The sequence below is a fragment of the Mastigoproctus giganteus genome, chromosome 14 (genome assembly GCF_048544385.1).
Source record: "Mastigoproctus giganteus isolate SK-2022 chromosome 14, ASM4854438v1, whole genome shotgun sequence".
NCBI lineage: Eukaryota > Metazoa > Arthropoda > Arachnida > Uropygi > Thelyphonidae > Mastigoproctus > Mastigoproctus giganteus.
Window position 1 is genome coordinate 123962769 of NC_143588.1, and position 20010 is coordinate 123982778.

At 39.8% G+C, this 20010-nt stretch overlaps 1 protein-coding gene across 1 annotated transcript in view; it reads left to right on the forward strand.

The window, feature by feature from the left end:
* LOC150075707 (calcineurin-binding protein cabin-1-like) overlaps positions 1–20010 on the forward strand; it is a 1104404-nt gene that overhangs the window by 856030 nt on the left and 228364 nt on the right. Inside the window, exon 35 of the mRNA XM_090388624.1 lies at positions 3807–3896. Within this exon, the coding sequence (XP_090244750.1) occupies positions 3807–3896 (90 nt within the window). The remainder of the gene's footprint in view (positions 1–3806; positions 3897–20010) is intronic.

The following is a 20010-nucleotide window of genomic DNA, read 5'->3' on the forward strand; positions in this document are numbered from 1 at the left end:
TTAGCCAGCTATGAGGCACAGAGTCGAAGGCCTTGTGGTAATTGATGTAGGCTTCGGTTGTGTACATGTTGCGGCACTTCATGTAGGCTTGCTCCATAACTGCGGCGCTTCATGTAGGCTTGCTCCATAACCGCAGCATCTATGGTTAATTGCTCCTTGCATCCTTTGCTCAGCTGCTTGCATCCATGGTCTGATTTCTTCCTGGTTATGCAGCTGGTCAGGATCTTGTACATTGTTGGGGGGCAGGTGATTGGCATATATTTTGCCGGGATTCTTGTATCTTCGTCTTTTGGCTTCAGATATGTGAATCCTTGAGTGAGAAACTTCAGGATTGTCTCTGGGTGCCTTATCATTCGGGTGAACTGCTCTGCCTAGTGCTTGTGTATGCAAGTGAGCTTCTTGTACCAGTAGTTGTGGACGTTATCTATTCGTGGAATTCGCCAGTTGTGAGAGTTCTTCATCATTTGTTTTACTTCTTCTTCCCGAATCTCCCACTCTCTCATTTCTTGTACGTCCTTGGTTTTCTTGCGTTCTAGTTCTATCCAGGTGGCTCAGCTGTTATGTCTTACTTCCCTGCTCCATATGGTTCCCCAGAACTCCTCGATCGCTTTCTTCTCAGGTGGTCTGTTCCCTTCTTTCCTGTCGTCCCCGAGATTCCTGTAGAAGCCTCTTTGGTTCTCATTGAAGATTCGGTTGTTTATTTTCCTCTGGGAGCTCTCTTTGTATCAGTGTAGTCTCTTGCTGAGTGCAAGGAGGTTCTGCTTCAATGTGTCCAAGTACTCTCCTATTCTCTGATTTTTTGTTTGCTGTGGATTCTTGACTCTCTTGAGGATGCTCTTCACTTTTCCAATTAATTTCTTACTCCTATTGCCTCATTGGTACTGGGTCAATTGACCTATCTTGACTCTTAATTCTTCTATCTTCTGCTGAAGTCTTCTTTTCCAAGCTTGTGGTTCCTTCTGCTGCTGGTCTCTCGCTTCTCTTCCATTAATCCTCATGGCTGCTACTGCAGCACACTACACTGCTGTGTGGATAGCCTCCAGTGTTGCACCATTGCTGTCGAGGTAATGTGGTATTATGTGCCAGATTCTGGTGGCCTGTGACTCTCCACAAGGTTCTATTTAGCCTCTGCTTCGGTATCATGTGAGTGTTTGTGGGTCCCATTCCTTTGAATTCTGTTAGGGCATTCTTCCACTCATCCTCTATTCTGGATATCATGACCTCATCTGTTTCCACTTCAGCTGCTGTGGGTTGTATTTCTTCTTGCTCTTCCTCCTCTGGTTCCGTATTCCTCATCCTTTGTAGTTGATCGCTCATGTCCTGCTTGATTTTTTCCAAGATTGCAGGAGCTATCAGGTTCTTCATGATGATGGTCCTTTTCTGGTCCACTATTCGCTGTTCGGTGACTTGAATATCCGGGAATCGTTCCAGCCACTTGGTATGTAGTCTTGCCCTGTAAGTTATCATATCGGTCTCCAGCTTATTTATTTCGAAGTATGCTTGCATGACGTACATATTCATTTTGATGCTCCTCTTTATGCGTTGGCATTTTCTCCCTTCCTGGGTGGTCACTAGCGCAGTTGCGCAGACCATCCAGCCCCCACAACCAACTGGAAGCACTCACCCCACTGTCTTCCTTGAGAGACCATCTCTGATTTTCGAACCGACCCCTCTGGCCTGAACTCGAGTGACTTTATCCTATGCCATACTTGATGCAGTATGATTAATATTTCTCTGCGACATCATCCATCTATAGAAATGGACCTGTTTAACTTTGGCTTATGTCCAGTGGTAGCTCTCGTGAGTGACGCCAGATGGTGCCACAATCTGCCTTAGCTGCCACTACAACGTTGGGGTAGGTAGGTCTCTTGAAGCAACTTTCACGATGTTTATTTATTTTATTAATTTTTATTACTATTAATTTATTTATCATTATTATTCTAATTTTATTACTATTAATTATACCAATCTCCCAGCGTGATGGAGCCGCGTTCGCTTCCGCCAAGGCGGTACTTGAACCCGGGTTCATCAGGCTGGTAGTCCAGTGTTGTAACCACTGGGCCATCGTGCCGCCCTATTATTATTATTAGCAGCTATATGGGTGCTTCCGTAGCCAGGTGGGCAGGAGCAGCAGTGCATAGCACACGCTTCTTGATTAGACCGGGGTTCGAGCCTGTGACCACCAAATACAGAGGATGCGGAAAGGTCAGGGAATGACCACCGCATATCCCCGGAACAATATGGCCTTTAGTTGCTAATGCTCCTAAAAACCAGATAACAACAACAGCTATATGGTGCAATGAAGCCCGAGGCTTATGCTGCACCAGCCATAAAAAAAAAATAAATTTCTGAATTACCCTGAGAGAGAGAGAGAGAGAGAGAGAGAGAGAGAGAGAGAGAGAGAGAGAGAGAAAAAAAACAAGTCAGAAGTAGAAGGGAATCACCAAGAAATAGAAGAATGATGGTATCCAGCACAGGACCCTGGGTTAAGTGTCCTGAGATGTATATCATCATTCTTGAGTCCTGAGCTGGATGATATCCAGCTCAGGACTCAAGCCCATACTCACCAGATGTGAACCCCTGGGGTTATTGCAAAATACCATACTTTTAACATTATAAAATAAACTAAAAATAGGCAATGAAGGTGTATTATTTTAATTGAATTTTTCTTGCTTTGAAGGACCTTTCACAAGAAGTTACTGTTACAGGCAGGGTAAGAAAAATTCATAGCGCTATTTCTATAGTTGGATAAGAAGAATTGGAGAAGTTGTAAAGGGGTTACAGATTTTATATCCTGCAGAATTGATAAAACATGATTTTTCAAATATCTGTTGAAATATCAACAGATATTTGAAAAATTTTGTTTGTCCTCCAGTGGTTAGCACTGGAGCACAAACCAGGAAGCTCAGAGGTGTGACATCACAAAATGGGCCATACCTTTTTAGAAGTTTGTAATTGTAGTTTCTCTATTATTTTCAAAATTTGTGAAACACTGTTCCTTCCTGATTTTTTTTTTTTTTTTTCCATAAGTGATTATAAATCCCGAATTTATAATTTTTTTTCACTCTCACAAAAATTTCTGGAATCATAAGTAGCACGTACAAAGATAATGCAGTATTTCTTCTAATAAAACTTTTATAGGTGGCTGCATACATTTAATGGATTTCTGTACCACTTACATTTTTGGAACGGTAATCCCTTTAACCCTTAATTTGCACTTTCTAATTGTTTAAATTTCCTAAAAGGCCAGAGGTGGAAACAAAGCATACAAAGTTATCTCTCTTAATCCATTCGTTATATGGAACTTTTCTTCATTGTACAGAAACTTTTAAATGTAATTACCAAAAGGAATTCAAAAAATTCGCTATAATGAAGTTCGTTAAACACAGGTCTGACTGTTAAATTAAATCGAAAATTAAGCAATTTTAAAATATATAACTGGTCGAATGCACCCTTAAAATGCTGCACCTGGGGCTGGCACCCTGATTGCCCCACCCTAGTTTCGGCTCTGTAATTTAATATCTAAACTTCACTTCTTCCCTCTTTAAAGTCACTGAAGAAGTGGTACATGAAAGGCCATGAAATGTAGGTTTAAGCACTTCAGTGACTTTAGTTTCCAATGCATTATGCCACTAAAAGAATGAGATTCATAGCTTTGCTCTCTTTACTTTTTTTGATTCTGTATATTCCTCAAGGAACCATTACTAGAAAAATTCCTACTATCTGAATAAAATAATGTTGAGCGTAAAATTACATTAACTGTTTTATTTATTTATACTTTTTACCGCTATTTCCTATTTTTATAGGCTGCTCTGCACCTTCATGAAGATGAAGCCAGATATCCCAAGAAAATCCAATATCACAATCCTCCAGAATTGGCAATTGAATCCTTGGAGGTAAACATCAGTGTATAATCATATTCATTTCAACGTAAATTATCCTACAAAAAGAGAAGGAAAAGTGAGCATGGCAGGATTGAAGGTAGAAAATCCTGTCTTAAGAGAAACTGCATTTACACATATTTTGAATCCAAAATTGCCTTTTTTTTTTTTTTAATATACAGGGGATCCTCATTATCCAAGGGTAATTGGTTCCAGAAAATTCCACTTAAAACGGGGACCAGTTTTCGTAATGTTTATTTAAATAAAACTAAATACAACTAGGACTAAAATTTTAAGAGTTTAAGATTCTATATCTATATAATAACGGTGTAGATACACCATAGACAACTCTTAAAGAAAAACTATGATAGTAGGGTGAAAAGCATCATTTCATCTGTATCTCATATTGTGCTCATTCTGCACAACAAGTTGCCCATATATTGCACTACCTTGAATAAGTAACAAAAGAGAAAACTATTGTTACTTATTCTTGGTGGGCACCACCACCACCCAGAAGGCACCATTTCAAAGCTAGGGTTTTTCTTTGGTACAGGTATCCTGGTATTGCAAGTGAAGCGTTACTTATTATTATTATTATTATTAATAGCCATATGGTACAAGGAAGCCTGAGGCTTATGCTGCACCAGCCAAAAAAAAAAAAAAAATTCCCGAGTTACCCTGAGAGAGAAAGAGAGAGTAGAAAGGAATCACCAAGAAAGAGAAGAATGGTGATATCCAGCTCAGGACCCTGGGTTTGCCAAGCCCATACTCACCAGATGTGAGCCCCTGGAGTTATTCGAGGTAGTGCAATATGTGGACAACTCTTTGTGAAGGATGAGTAGATATGGTGTATCTACACCGATATTATATAGTAATGTTTATTATATACTTGTACATAGTAAAAAATGGATGATGGAACTGACAAATTAGAAAATTATTTTATTAGACATTTTTTATTATATGTTACACAATGTAAGGTTAAGTAAAGTTTATTGAAATTGCACAATTTTTCAGTTGTATGAATAAAGAATGAATCCAGAATTGTTCGGGTTTTTTTTTTTGCCATATTTTTTTTAGTTACGATTGTGTCGTAGCATTCAGTTATGTCTTTTAACTTCACACTTAACATTTGTTGCACGATCATGAAGAAGATCATTCTCGAAAAATATTCAAGTGCTTGGTCAATTTTCTCAAGGGAAAAAGCTTTAATTCTTCAATTTTCAAATCCTCCTAACTGCAGGGACTCGGATACTGCCCATGCACACTTTTTTTTTTTTTTTTTTTTTTTTTTTTTAGGCAAAGGTTTAATGAGTTATTCAACTAACAAAGTATGCCTGAAATTTTGGTCTGGAAAATTTTTTTGAGATATTTATTCTATCCAAAAGTTGTTTAGCCACCAAAGTATTTGTTGATCATTCATCTGCAACAGTGGCATTTGCACACCTAATGTTCAAAAGCTAAAAATTAGTTTCTTCTATTTATGTCAGTTAACAAAGCAGTTTTAAAAACTATAAATTTTTTTGTTTGTTTTGTATGGTAATTTTCTTATTTTCAAAGGTGATTGTTCATTATTTTGAAAAAACGTAAAATATAATTATGGTATTACCATACTTATATTTTATGTTTTATTTGCTGGTGCTGTTAGGCACTCACAGGTTGCTAGCATGATTTTATTAATTTTTTTGAAATTTTTTGTATTGTCACACTATATTTTTTTTTTTTTTTTTTTTTTTTATCCTCGCCTTTTCCCATTATTATATGGGGTCAGCATTTTTATTGTTTTGGCATGCAATTTTTACAGCCGGATGCCCTTCCTGATGCCAACCCTCACCCTTTATGCGGGCTGAGAATATGCGGTGGTCATTCCCTGACCTGCTGCATCCTCCGTATTTGGTGGGTACGGGTTCGAACCCCGGTCTAATCAAGAAGCATGTGCTATGCACTACTGCTCCTGCCCACCTGGCTATGGAGGCGCCTTTGTCACACTATAATTCCACATAATGCAGTAAATATAATGCTTCTGCCATTTGTTCTTTTCAAATTTCATGGTGTACGTAGGCTCTAGCCTATAGTTCATATCAGAGTAGGGATAAGATGTGGCGATTATTCAGTGTTATGTGGGGTACAGCAAATTCTACACTATCTTTCAGAGTCAGACTTTGATATTCACTTTTGCTAGATTCTTAATCATTTTGGAATTGCAGGCAATGATTGATGCAGCAGCCAAATCAATAATGCCTTAGAATAGCATCTGATTTTTAGTCCCTTCAAGCATTTAGCCAAACAAGCAAGAACCTTAGCATGAGCATACCACAAACTATATCAAATCAGGCCTGTGATTATGCATTAATATTCTGTTTGTTCAGCTCAGGATTTGCTAGGAGGAGGTTGTCCTTGCATAGTTCTACATAGGAGATTGTTGTCTCATGCATGTGTGTGCGTGTGTGTGTGTGTGTGTGTGTGTGTGTGTGTGTGTGTGTGTGTGTGTGTGTGTGTGTGTGTGTGTGTGTGTGTGTGTGTGTGTGTGTGTGTGTGTGTGGAGGCGGTCCTGAACCAAATTATGGCAACCCTGCCATGCATTTGTGAAGGTTTTGTGCCCAGCAAAGCTAATCAGTGCAGTTCAGTGAAGGATTATGTTGTTCACATTGAGTGATCAGCCTCTTAGTCCTGTAGGGTGCAGACTGTACTGTGGCAGGGATACATATCGTGACATCTTTTTTATCAGTCTTGCACATTTTAATAGAATATAGAACTTCTTATAATTAAAGCTATTTGTCTTTTACACATCTAACTAAAAATTAGCTCAGTCGGATAATGACGAAGTGCCAGATACAGTTAAGTTTATACAACTGTTAGTTTCTATCTCATTTAGAGTGCTTTTACAGTTGTAGTTATTATAATTGTTTTATCTTATATCATATTATATATGAGGGGGCATCAAAAAGTTCTTACCCTTAACTAGAAAAATAGCTCTAGAAAGGTGAAACTTCACAGGAACTTTAATCCTTTTCTATGTACTCTCCCTCTATAATAACACATTCTTCCCGTCTATGGATCAGTTGTTTAATGCCCTGATCATAGAAATTTGCACTTTTTGCCTGAAACTACAATTCCACTACTTTGACATGTCTTTAGTCTCCGGATCATGCTGGTACACCCAGCATTCATCACTTGTCACCAACAGATCAAAAAATAATCTCAATATCCACATTACACAAATCCAACAGTTGGCGAGAACATTGCATTCAACATTGCTTCTGCAAAGGCATCAGCAATCTTGGAACCTATCTTGTGGAGACCTTAGACATGTGAAGATGGTCATGAAAGATGCCGTGGGCAGACCCATAACTAATTCCCACTGCATTTGTGATGTATTGTTACACGTCTGTCACTCAGCACCGGCTGCTCATCCTTTCAATCATCTCACTGTCTGTGGATGTTGATGCCTTCCTTCTCTTGGCTTGTCAAAGACACTTGTACGACCACACTGGAACTCCCATTTCCACATTTTTACAGTGTCGTGGGATGGACAATTCTGCCCATACACAGCTCTCGTTTCTTCGTCAATTTTTTGCCCCTTCTTTCCCTGCAAATGCAGGAACTTGATTAATGCTTGATAGTCTGCTGTAGAGTGTCGATATTTGACACTCCATAGCACCCTTCCTCAGATTCTGAGCTCCACCACTGGTGTACAATCACCTATGGGAATGAAATTGCACATATTAGTTATTGAATATGTTGACAACTTATATTAAAAATGGCATCTTTCTACTGATGTTTTCTCTATGGCAGGGTGAAAACGTTTTGATATCCCCTCGTATACTTTATTATTCCATTTCACTTGGCACATAACTTAAGATGATAATGCACCACAAAAAACCCCAAATAACTAACCAATCAAATTCTGACCTGTTTAATGCAATTGCACGTGGTTCATATCTGTCATTCAAGTTATTATTATTGTAGCTTATTGCATATATCCATTGATGGCAGCATAAAGATCATTTGAGATCCTATATGTAGATTTGTAAAGACCTACACATAAAATTGCTACAAGACTGAACCCACAAAACTTGTCAATTCACAAATTTAGAGTTGGTTATTAAGCATGCCATTCAATTACAAAATATTATTATGAACAGTTAATTGCCCACCTTATACCCAAGATTTAGCATTTAATGACTAAATCTGTTCAGAAACCTTGAATCTATCTCTAAATGCAAGAATTTTTGCTGATGCTGTCGAGGCAGTGTTAGGTGGGTCGGAAAACTGCTAGTTGGGGGGATACAAGGACTAATAGATTAACAGTAGCCACTGGCAGAGGTGGAAGTGATTCTTGCACTGCTTCTATTGAAATGAGCAGAAGCCTGAAAAACAAGATGCAGGATATTTCAGAGACTGCTGGGAGTCATTGCGGTACAAGTAAACACATGGGTTGTGTTAGGGTTACACATGGGTTGTGTTAGGGTTTCGTGTACACCAATGCTAGGAGTTTGATAAATAAATTTGATGAATTTGAGGTATTGCTCAAAACATCAAAGGCAGATATTGTTGGGATATCAGAGACGTGGTGTCACACAGATATAAGTAATGCGGAACTGGAATTTGGGGAATACAATGTGTATAGAAAGGATAGACAGGACAGGAGGGGAGGAGGGGTTATGCTATTAATTAAGAAACACATAAAGTCCAAGGAAATGAAGCCAGTCGACATCGATGGACAGGGCAGTGTCGAGTCAGTTTGGTGTGACATAAGCATAGGGAAATCAAAATTGAGAGTAGGAGTGTGTTATACGCCTAATGACTCTGATGAGTATAATAAGATATTGTACAGGGAAATAGAGTGGGCCAGTAAATCAGAGAGTCTTATAATGGGGGATTTTAATTTCCCAGATATTGACTGGAATTTGTGGGTTAGTCACTCGCACACTAGCAAGGCTTTTGTGAATTTATTGGATGATTGTTTTCTACATCAGCATGTTCGTGAGGCAACAAGAGGGAGCAATACTCTTGATCTGATTATCAGTAGTGATTCTTCATGCATTAAGAATCTGCAGATAAATGAACCACTAGGTGGCAGTGATCACAGTGTGTTGAAGTGGGATTTACTCAAGGAGGTAACTACCATCGGAGGTAAAGGGAAGGGTTTTTATTTTCGTAAAGGCGACTATGATGGTCTGAGAGAGTATTTAAATTCTATACAGTGGGACCAACTATGATGTTACCAACAGCAAACTCAAAATGGGAAGCATTCAAGGAACTAAACTTGAAGGCTACCAGGCTTTACATACCAACTAAGAAATATTGTTCAAGGTTTAGGCCTAAATGGTTGTCAGATGAACTAATGAGACATGTGGCAGAGAAGAAAAATGCATGGGATACATACAAATTAATGGGTGACATGGAAGCCTGGTAGATATAAGTTGGTCTGTAACCAAGTCACAAAGGAGATTAGGCATGCAAAGGCAGACTACGAAAAATCCTTGGCAAAGGATGCAAAGAAAAACAGAAAAGAGTTCTTTACATATTTAAACTCGAGAAGGAAAGGGATGAATCAGATTGGTCCACTGGATATTGATGGTTCAACAGTTGAGGATCCTGCTCAGGTGGCTAACAATCTAAACGAGTATTTTGCATCTACATTCACGCATGAGGAGTTATTCAGGAAGGAGAATGATATAGGTAAAGTAAACATTGGCAGTGAGCTGGATGATTTTGTAATAACTGAGAGGAAAGTGGAGGAGAGATTGTTGAGGATAAACATAAAAAAGGCACCTGGGGTGGATGGGATCTATCCAGTTATATTAAAGGAGGCAGCAAAGGATGTAAGCAAACCCCTAGCCATAATTATGAGAGCTTCTTTGGACTCAGGGGAGGTACCCATAGACTGGAGATGTGCAAATGTAACCCCAATTCACAAAGGAGGATCAAAGGCTGACACAAGTAATTATAGACCTGTTAGTTTAACTTCTGTTCAAGATAAATTAATGGAGGCACTGGTTAAAGAAGCACTGCAGGATCATCTAGACAAGAATTCAGTTATAGCTGAGACGCAGCACGGTTTTGTTAAGGGCAGGTCTTGCCTGACCAATTTGATTGGATACTATGATGTAGTCACAAAAGAACTGGATGTAGGGAATAACTTTGATATTATATATTTGGATCTGAGAAAGGCTTTTGATACTGTTGCACATGGAAGACTGCTGCACAAATTGGAACAGTGTGGCATTGGAGGCAAATTGCTGCTATGGATAAGGGGATGGTCGAGTGGCAGAAGACAGAGAGTGGTAATCAATGGACACTGCTCAACGTGGACTAATGTTATTAGTGGAGTTCCTCAGGGTTCAGTGTTGGGTCCGTTGTTGGTTTCGGTGTTTATGAATGATATTGATGATGGGATATCAAGTTTAATGTCCAAGTTTTGCAGATGATACAAAGGTTGGGAGGGTTGTTAAGGACACTACTGACGCTATGCTGCTGCAACAGGATCTGGAAAGGTTGAACAGATGGGCTGAGAGGTGGCAAATGAAGTTTAACATTGACAAATGTAAAGTACTACATATGGGATCAGTAACCCCAGAGCAACGTATCAACTCTGCGGTACTACACTGACAGTGGTGGAGAATGAAAAGGACCTGGGGGTAATTGTGCAGGCAGATATGAAGTTCTCTGAGCAGTGCAGACGGGCTGCAAGAGTAGCTCATGGTGTCTTGTCAATGATATACAGGAATTTTTCTAGCAGGGATAAGGAGGTGATTATTCCATTGTATAAGGCAATGGTTAGGCCACATCTTGAGTACTGTATACAGGTCTGGAGGCCTCATTTCAAGAAGGATGTAGAACTGCTGGAATGGGTACAGAGAAGGGCAACAAGATTAGTGAATGGAACAAAGGGTTGCTCTTACGAAGAAAGGCTTAAGTTTTGCAAATTACAGAGTCTGGAGACTAGGTACCGGCGAGGTGATCTGATAGAGGTGTATAAGGCTTTGAATGGTTTGAGCATGCCCAATGGGATTCTTCATCTTGCTCAGAATAATCACCTCAGAGGGCATAAATTCAAATTGAGGAAGGACGGATGTCGGATAGATGTGCGGAAATTTGCCTTTGGCCAGCGGGTGGTTGGTTGGTGGAACCGACTTCCATCACTTGTTGTTGAAGTTGATAGCCTGAACAAATTTAAAGCTCAACTGGACAGGTATTTCGAACGAACGGCGGGGTGAAATGGGAGTGGTGTTTTTTTTTTTTTTTTTGCTGATGCTGAATAAGCTTGCTTTCTTGCATCATATGCCTCTACTAATGCTAATGCTAAATTTAATCTAAAAAGATTTGTGGGAACAGATTGCCACATGATGATAGTTAAGACAGTTGTTTTTTTTTTTTTTTTTTTTCAAGAAAATAAAGCACTAAAACCTACTTTGGTTTAATTATGATAATGGAGGCAAACATTTTGTGATAGTTTCTTACCACATCTTCAGTGATAGCTGTTTTTGTAATATAACTATCACGAAATATCACTTAAGTCACAAGAACTTGTTTCAGTTCTTTATTACTTTCAAATACCACAGTTTACCTATGCACCATGCTACTCAAGGAACAGCTAAAAACATTTTAGAATTTTATTTAACTAGCATTAGTAGAGGTACATGATGCAAGAAAGTAAGCTTATACAGCATCAGCCAAAAAAAAAAAACTTTTCCATATCACCGATCCATTCATTCCAAATGTTTATCTAGTTCTGCCCTGAATTTATTTAAGCTATCAACTTCAACAACTGCAGATGGAAGTTTGTTCCAACAATCAACTACCTGTTGGCTAACAGCAAACTTCCGCACATCTATTCTACAACTGTCTTTCCTCAGTTTGAATCTATGCCGACTCAGGTTTGTAATCTAAGCAAGAGGAAGAATCCCATCAGCATCGAGCCTGATCAATCCATTCAAGGCCTTATCCATTCAGATGGCTGTGCAGGGGCCTAGTCTTCAGAAGCTGCAATTTGCAGAACTTAAGCCTTTCTTCATTAGAGCACCCCTTTGTTCCCTTCACCAGTCATATTGCCCTTCTCTGTACTCGTTCTAGCATCTCTACATCCTTCCTAAAATGAGGCCTTCAGACCTGCACACAGTAATCAAGTTTTGGCCTGCCCATTGCCTTATAAAAGGGAATAATCAACTCCTTATCCCTACTCGCAAAATTCCTGTATATCATTGACAAGATCCCATGACCTACTCTGGCAGCCTGTCTGCACTGTCAGAAAACTTCATATTTGACTGCATGATTACTCCCAGGGCTCTTTCAATCTCCACTACCCTGAGTGTAACGCCACATAGTTGGTACATTTCTCTGGGGTTACTGCTATTCATATGGAATACTTTGCATTTGTCAATGTTAAACTTCAGTCGCCACTTCTCAGCTCATCTACCTAACTTTTCCAGATCCTGTTGCAGCACCATACTGTCATTACTGTTATTAACAACCCTGCCAACCTTGGTATCATCTCCAAACTTTGACATTAAGTTTGATATACCTTTATCGATACCATTGATAAATCGAAAAAACAACAATGGGCCCAAAACCGAACCCTGAGGGACACCACTAATAACATTAGTCCACATAGAGCGGTACCCATGATTACCACTGTTGATGATCCATGGGATACATATAAATTAACACGTGACACAGAAGCCTATGATAGATACAAGTTGATCTGTAACCAAGTTACAAAGGAGGTTAGGCAGGCGAAGGCAAGGGTTGCAAAGAAAAACAGCAAGGAGTTCTTTACTTATGTAAACTCTAGAAGGAAGGGGATGAATCAGATTGGTCCACTTGATATCGATGGATCAACTGTTGATGATCCTGCTCAGGTAGCTAACAAACTAAATGAATATTTTGCATCGACATTCACACATGAGGAGTTATTCAGCGAGGGGAATGCCAGAGGTGTATTCAACTCTAGCAGTAAGCTAGATAATCTTGTAATAACTGAGAGTAAAGTGGAGGAGAAATTGTTGAAGATAAATACAAGAAAGGCACCTGGGGTGGATGGGATCTATCCAGTTATATTAAAGGAGGCAGCAAAGGAAGTAAGCAAACACTTAGCCATAATTATGAGAGCTTCATTGGACTCAGGAGAAGTTCCCATGGACTGGAGATGTGCAAATGTGACCCCAATTCACAAAGGAGGATCAAAGGGCGACACAAGTAATTATAGACCTGTTAGTTTAACTTCTGTTCCCGGAAAATTAATGGAGGCACTGGTTAAAGAAGCACTGCAGGATCATCTAGACAAGACTTCAGTTATAGCTCAGACACAGCATGGTTTTGTTAAGGGGAAGTCTTGCCTGACCAATTTGATTGGATACTATGATGCAGTCACAAAAGAACTGGATGCAGGGAATAACTTTGATATTATATACTTGGATCTTAGAAAGGCTTTTGATACTGTTGCATATGGAAGACTGCTGCCCAAATTGGAGCAGTGTGGCATTGGAGGCAAATTGCTGCTATGGATAAAGGGATGGTTGAGGGGAAAAGACAGAGAGTGGTAATCAATGGACACTGCTCATCGTGGACTAATGTTATTAGTGGAGTCCCTCTGGGTTCAGTATTGGGTCCATTATTGTTTTCTATATTTATAAATCATATTGATGATGGTATATCAAGCTTAATGTCCAAGTTTGCAGACAATACGAAGGTCGGCAGAGTTGTCATGACACTACTGACACTATGCTACTGCAACAGGATCTGGAAAGGTTGAGCAGATGGGCTGAGAGGTGGCAAATGAAGTTTAACATTGACAAATGTAAAGTACTACATATGGGAAACAGCAACCCCAGAGCAATGTATCAACTCTGTGGTACTACACTGACAAGGTATAAGGTATAAGGTATGTTCGTGTCAGACGGCACCTGGGATTTCTCCCATCTCCGCGTGTGTTTCGCTGTATCGAGGACAATACACTGTCAAGCCAGAGACTTGAAAGTGTGTGGGTCATGTCTGTGCAGTGTGATATGTTGTGCCCATTGTTTATCCGGCTTATTGGCCGCCAGGCCCCTAGTGGGGCCCGACGTTGCCCATACCCTGCCACGTGGAGGCTAGCCGGGTGTATCCAGTATCACAACAATTTGCTCTGGCAGGTCCTGCCACCTAGTTTCCTGGGATTTCAGTGGCTAGGGCCTATTTAAAAAAAATAAATAAATAAAAATAAAAATAAATAAATAAAATAAAATAAAAGTTTATGCATTTGACATTAATGCTTAATGGGATTGCTGTTAGGAAATCGCTGGTTAGGGTTGAACACTAAAGAGATGTGTTAAAGGCCAAATAGGTCGGGCAAGATTTTGATGTTATTAAATTTAGACATGTAACGCTAGATAAAAGCTGATAGTGTTAGATATCTTAGAGATTTGCACAAAACCGGTAGAATTTAGACGTTGGTTATAATTTGGCGGCATTGTTAAGGGGTGTACTCGGTCGATTTAGTGAGAGAGGGGGGGGGGAGATTGAAGACTGGGGAGGAAACAGATAGAAGAATAGGGACGGATAGAGTAGGCATCCCCAAAGAGGTCAGTGGAGACGAGCCCCACCAGGCGAAATATGGGGGGTAGGCAGGGAGGAGAGGAGACAGAGGTCCATCTCCTCCATTCCCTGCCTGGGGATGGGGTTTTAAAGGGAACCAGGTTAGAGTACCCAGTTCGGATCGCCAATGGCGTGTTGGCAGCAAAGCCGCAGAGTGTCTTCGTCAGTGTCTTGTCCAAGGAGTGTCGAATCCGGTATGAAGGTCCAGCTGCCCATCCCGCTCTGGGGGTGGGATATGTTAGCTGGCAGTGGGGAACCTACCAGGTGAAGGGGGGGGAGACGCACACATTTACTTCATTCGGAATGTGCATTCTCACTCTACTTGCATTCTTTTTTTTTTTTTTTTTATTTATTTTTTTTTTTTTTTATTTATTTTATTTATACTTTTTTCTTATTTTATAATTTTTTTTTTTTTTATTTATTATTATTTTTTTTTTTTTTTTACTTTTTTCTTATTTTATAAAAATTTTTTTTTTTTTTTTTTTTTATACTTTTTTCTTGTTTTATAAAATTTTTTTTTTTTTTTTATACTTTTTTCTTATTTTATAAAATTTTTTTTTTTTTTTTTTTTTTTTCTTTTTCACTCGACTCATTCATCTTTTTCTCACACACCAGGAGGGGATGCAATGATGGGTAGCGTAAATTTAAATACTAATTAAAACCAGGGTTAGTGTGTACTTAACTTAGCATTTGTGTTCTTTTCTCTCACGCTTGCACTTTTATTCATTCTTCTAGTTCTCATCTCATTTATTCGACTCTTTCTTTCTGCACTGCACTCTCTGGGCACCGCAACTTACTGTTATTCTTCAGTTGTGGTGCAGGCCTAGCTGCAAGGTTTTTTTTTTTTTTTTTTTTGCAGGCCAGGGGAGAATGCAGTGATAGTGTTTATGTGGTTTGTAAATGTTTGTTGGTACAGTATATATAAAGTAATGTAAGTTATTTTTAACTTTGTATTCTTTCGGCCAATTACATTTGCTCGTCTGCTCACTCCCATTCACTTTCTCTGCATGCATTCCCATCCCCCTCCCCTACATTGGTTTGGGGCCCCAGGTTCCTACACATGGCATGGTAGTCATGGGGAGTTTGGTTATGTCAGGTTTCTGTCAGGGTGCAGAATACTGCTATCCTAACAGTTTTTAAGTCATCATCTGGGCGTGGTGGGAAACTTGGGCAATTTTACTATTAATTATTGTTTAATTGCTGGGGGGCTGAAATTGCTCTGCGCATTTCGAAAACTTTCTGTGTGAAAGATGTAAAAGCTTTATAATTTTGCTCTTCTATGATGAAGAGATGTTCTTCTCCCCTGGGAAGGGGACCAATCTGTGCTATTAGCTCTGTTCTGGGGATGTCATATATTATACATTCATAGAGAATGTATGCCCAGTCTTCACTTTCGCCACAGGTGCAGTTTGGGTCATCGGTCAGGCCTAAGGAGGTTAGTTTCGCCTTTAGGGAGCCGTGCCCTGTCAATATAAATGTTGTAAAAAGTCCAGGGGCATACCACTTAGGTGGCTTTGGGCTAACCATTGACACCAGTGGCAGAAACCGTTTGGTGACCAGACCTCTGGTTTCCTGCTCCCACTTTGTTTGCCATAGCTCGTGGAGCTTTGTGGCTATTCTTTTTCTTTCATCATTGAAGGTATTGGTTGTATCAAGGGCTATCCCCAGAAATTCTGTGGATATGCCCTTTTTAAATCTATAATATAAGCCTCTTTTGGCTACTTCCAGGTAAAGTGGGAGAGTTCCGGCCAGCAACTGTAGTGCAGGTGTGCTTACTGTGCGACATGCTCTGGTAATAGTGAGTAGTATTGTCCTTTGTATCGATTCTAATTTATTCCTATTTCTTACTATGGCCGAGCGGATGAACCATGCACCGGCTCCATAGGTGATAACAGGCAGGAACATTGCACGGTATATGATTGCCAAGGTCTTTCTTTTGAGTCCCCAGTCTGCTCGACTGATCCTGGCAATCATACCTGCATAATTTCTCACTTTCTTCGCCAAGTAGATCAAATGGGGGTAAAAAGTTAATTTTGAATCAAAGACCACTCCCAGGTATTTTAGTTCTGTTACCATTTTTATAGTGATTGTGTTAATTTTGATTTGTGGACGTCTTCTCATGTCCAAATTACCTTTTAGAAGTATTTGTTTGGTTTTTTCAGGCGATATTTTGAGCATGTGCATTTGTGCCCACTCCTGCAGCTGCAAGAGAGCGGCATTTGATCTTTGCTCTACAACCACTCGTGAGTTGCCTTTTACAAGGAAAATCATGTCATCTGCAAAGGCCAGGCTTTCCACGGGGCCCAGATCCAAGGCCAGAAATTCATCCAGAACAATGTTCCAAAAGAAAGGGCCAAGGATTGATCCCTGCGGGCAGCCTTTATTCACAGGGCGTGTCAATTCCTGGAACCTTGTGCGTACTGAGACACTTCTGTCTGTAAGGTAGCTGTTTATTACCTTATAGAGGTTTTGTGGGGCATTTGCCTGGCGAAGTCTCCTAAGGACACTAGGCCACCACAGTGAGTCAAATGCCCCAGCAAAGTCAATGGAGATTGCCAGCATATATTTCTCCTCTGTGTTTTTAACTGTTGTCAGTAGGTGGTGCATGGCATCCTCCGTAGAATTGCCCTGCTTAAAACCATACTGATTGTTGGAATGCAAGCCTGCTTCTGTGTAATATTGAGCTAATCTGCTGTATATTAATCTTTCGTATATTTTCCCTAGTACAGGGAGTAGGGCTATTGGTCTATATGATTTGGGATCAGTAGGGAGTTTTTCAGGGTTTTTCAGGATTAACCTTAACACAGCTTGTTTCCATATTTTTGGGAATATACCTTCTGTCATACAGTTATTATATAGTGCTATTAATTTATCTGGTGCTATTTCTGCTAATTTTTTGATAATCTCAACCTCTAAGAGGTCAAAACCTGGGCATTTATTGTTTTTGGTTTTAGATAGTGCTATTTCTAAGTCTTGTATAGTGAACAGAGGTTCAATATTGGCATTGTCATATTCAGTGTTTTCTTTTATAATGTCAAGCTGGGTGGGGGAATGATTTCCAGTTTCAGTCTGAATGATACTGTCTAGGATGTTATTTACAGAATCCACCCAACACAGGGTTGGAGTTCCATCTGGTTTGACAGTAGTTTCTAAGACATCTCCTCTTGGCAGCTTGTTGGTCACTATTCTGTAGACAACTCCCCAAGGGTTATTGTTTCCAGTAGTTCCCACCAAGTGCTTCCAGCATTCCTTTTTCTTATCTCTTATGAGGGCTGTATACTGATTCCTGTGAGTTTTATAAGAATCTCTCAGTGCATCCACCTCATTTTGTGACCAAGATGTTCTGGCTCTTTGAAAATGTCTCCGTGCCTGGTGTACCCTACTTCTGAGTATAGTCAGTTCGGGGCACCACCAGGGAACTGTCTGCTTCCTCAGTTTTTTCCGTTGGATAGACAGGGTTGCTGTTTTTGTTAAAATGTTTGTCATAGTCAGTGCTTGCTCGTCCGGGCTACAGTTGCCTGATCTAGACCACTCATTTTCCTGTTTTTGCAGCTCAGCTGCTGTATGTTCTGCAAAAATCTGCCAGTTTGCCTTTTTAAGGTTATACCTTTTGATATCCAACAGAGAGTGTTGGGTTGTTTGTAATTGCCTGTTTAGTTTGAAGGAAATGGCTCTGTGATCTGATGTGGTCCAGACTGGCTGGACACACCAGTCTGTGATTTTATAAGCTATTGAATTGGTGGCAAGAGTGATATCAATGTCACTCTCCCACATGGTACTGCTAAAAGTTGGGAGGTTATTTGGTTGGTTTAGCACTTGAAAGGGTGAGGTGGCTATATAGTCTGAAAGTATCTGGCCGTTGTGTGTGCCTGCTCTGTCTTCTGTACGGCTATGCCATAAGGCTGACCGGCAGTTGACATCAGCACACACTATGATATTTGCAGTAGGTAGCAAGTTTGTGACTACTTGTAGGTATTCAATAGTTGGATTTATATCTTCACCTGGTCTGGAATATAGTGAAATAATGTAAAACTGTCCTACAGCACGTAATATGGGCACACACTCCCACTGGGGAGCAGAGGTGACCCACCTTTGTGACTGTAAGGTCAGTATTTTTAACTACTATTGCTGTGGAAGGGACACCTGAGGTGTATTCTATTATTTTATAGTCTCTTGGGTATCCCTGAACTCTACCCATATGTGCGTAGGGCTCCTGGAGTACCAAGATATCTATATTATTTTCTTCCAATTTGAGTTTGATCTGATCTACAACGGCTCTTGCTCTTTCAGCATTCAATTGGACAAGATTTAGAGCCCTAGTCACATTTATGTTTTCAATCTGGCCCATAGTTGGTCCTAGATTGTATAAGTTTTGCCATTTTTTTATAACTGGGGCATTTATCATCCCTGATATTATGTGTATAGTCAGTCAGCCGTGCTGCCTTGCAGGTAGCACATTTTGGCTGCTGAGACTTATTTTTGCAATTTTTGTAATCGTGGCCAGTGACTGCACAGTGACCACAGACAGGTTCTTTCTGAGTGCAGTCTCTGGCAATGTGACCATATTTATGGCAGTTAAATTTGGATAGGGAAATGTTCTCTAAATCTATGACTGGTCCAGCCAGCATAGATTCTCTGTTGTCCCTGCAATACCTTCCAAATTTTTGGTGTAATTTCTGCAATTATGTTGAGTTGTCCATTCCTTTTGTTTTTTGTTGCTCTTTTCAGCAGGAATTCAGCAGCAAATTCATCTATTGTCATTTCATTGTTAAAGTTTTTGAAGTAGATATCCATCATGAATTCTTTTTCTATTACTGACACAGGTACATCAAAGATTATAATATTAGGGTTTTTCCCTTTTGGTTTTTCAGGGAGCAAGCCCAGTTTTTCAATTTCAGGATGGTTTTCTATTTTTCTTAGATCTTCTTTGCTTGCTACCTCGATCAGAACTCCATTATTCCTGATTTTCCGCATGTTGTTTATCTTTATTTCTCTCAGATGAGGCCTCAGCTTTGTTACCACTGTGTCCTTAACTGCCTCACTGGTTTTATGGGTAGAGTCACTTTTTGCTTTCAGAATAACAATGTTGCTTTCCTTGTTTATATTAGGTTGCTTAGTAGCTATTTGTTTTGCTTTAGTTATGTCCTGTTTGCTATTAGCCTTTGCACATTGGGCATAGGTTAGTGTGTTCATTGTTTTATAGTTGTTCTTCTCCTCAGTTGTAACCTCTAGTTTTGATTTTAAACTTGCTTCTCTGTGTTTAATTCAATCAGGCGCTGCTCAAGCAGTGACCAACAGTTCACTATCTGCAGCCTAATTGCAGAAGTAATCCTGTTGGTTTGCTTGTGCATATATTCTTCTAGATACACTCTGGTTTCCTTTGCCTGTTTGATAGCGTCAGTCAAATTTGTTAGGTAGTCTAGTTTTAGTTCTTCTTCTGTCTTTTGTTGCATCTCTGGAATTTCTATAGTTTCTTGATTTTTTCCTTTCCTGCCCTTCTTAATACTGAGGGGGCCAGGAGGCCAGCTATCCAGTTCGTTACCATTTTCCTCAT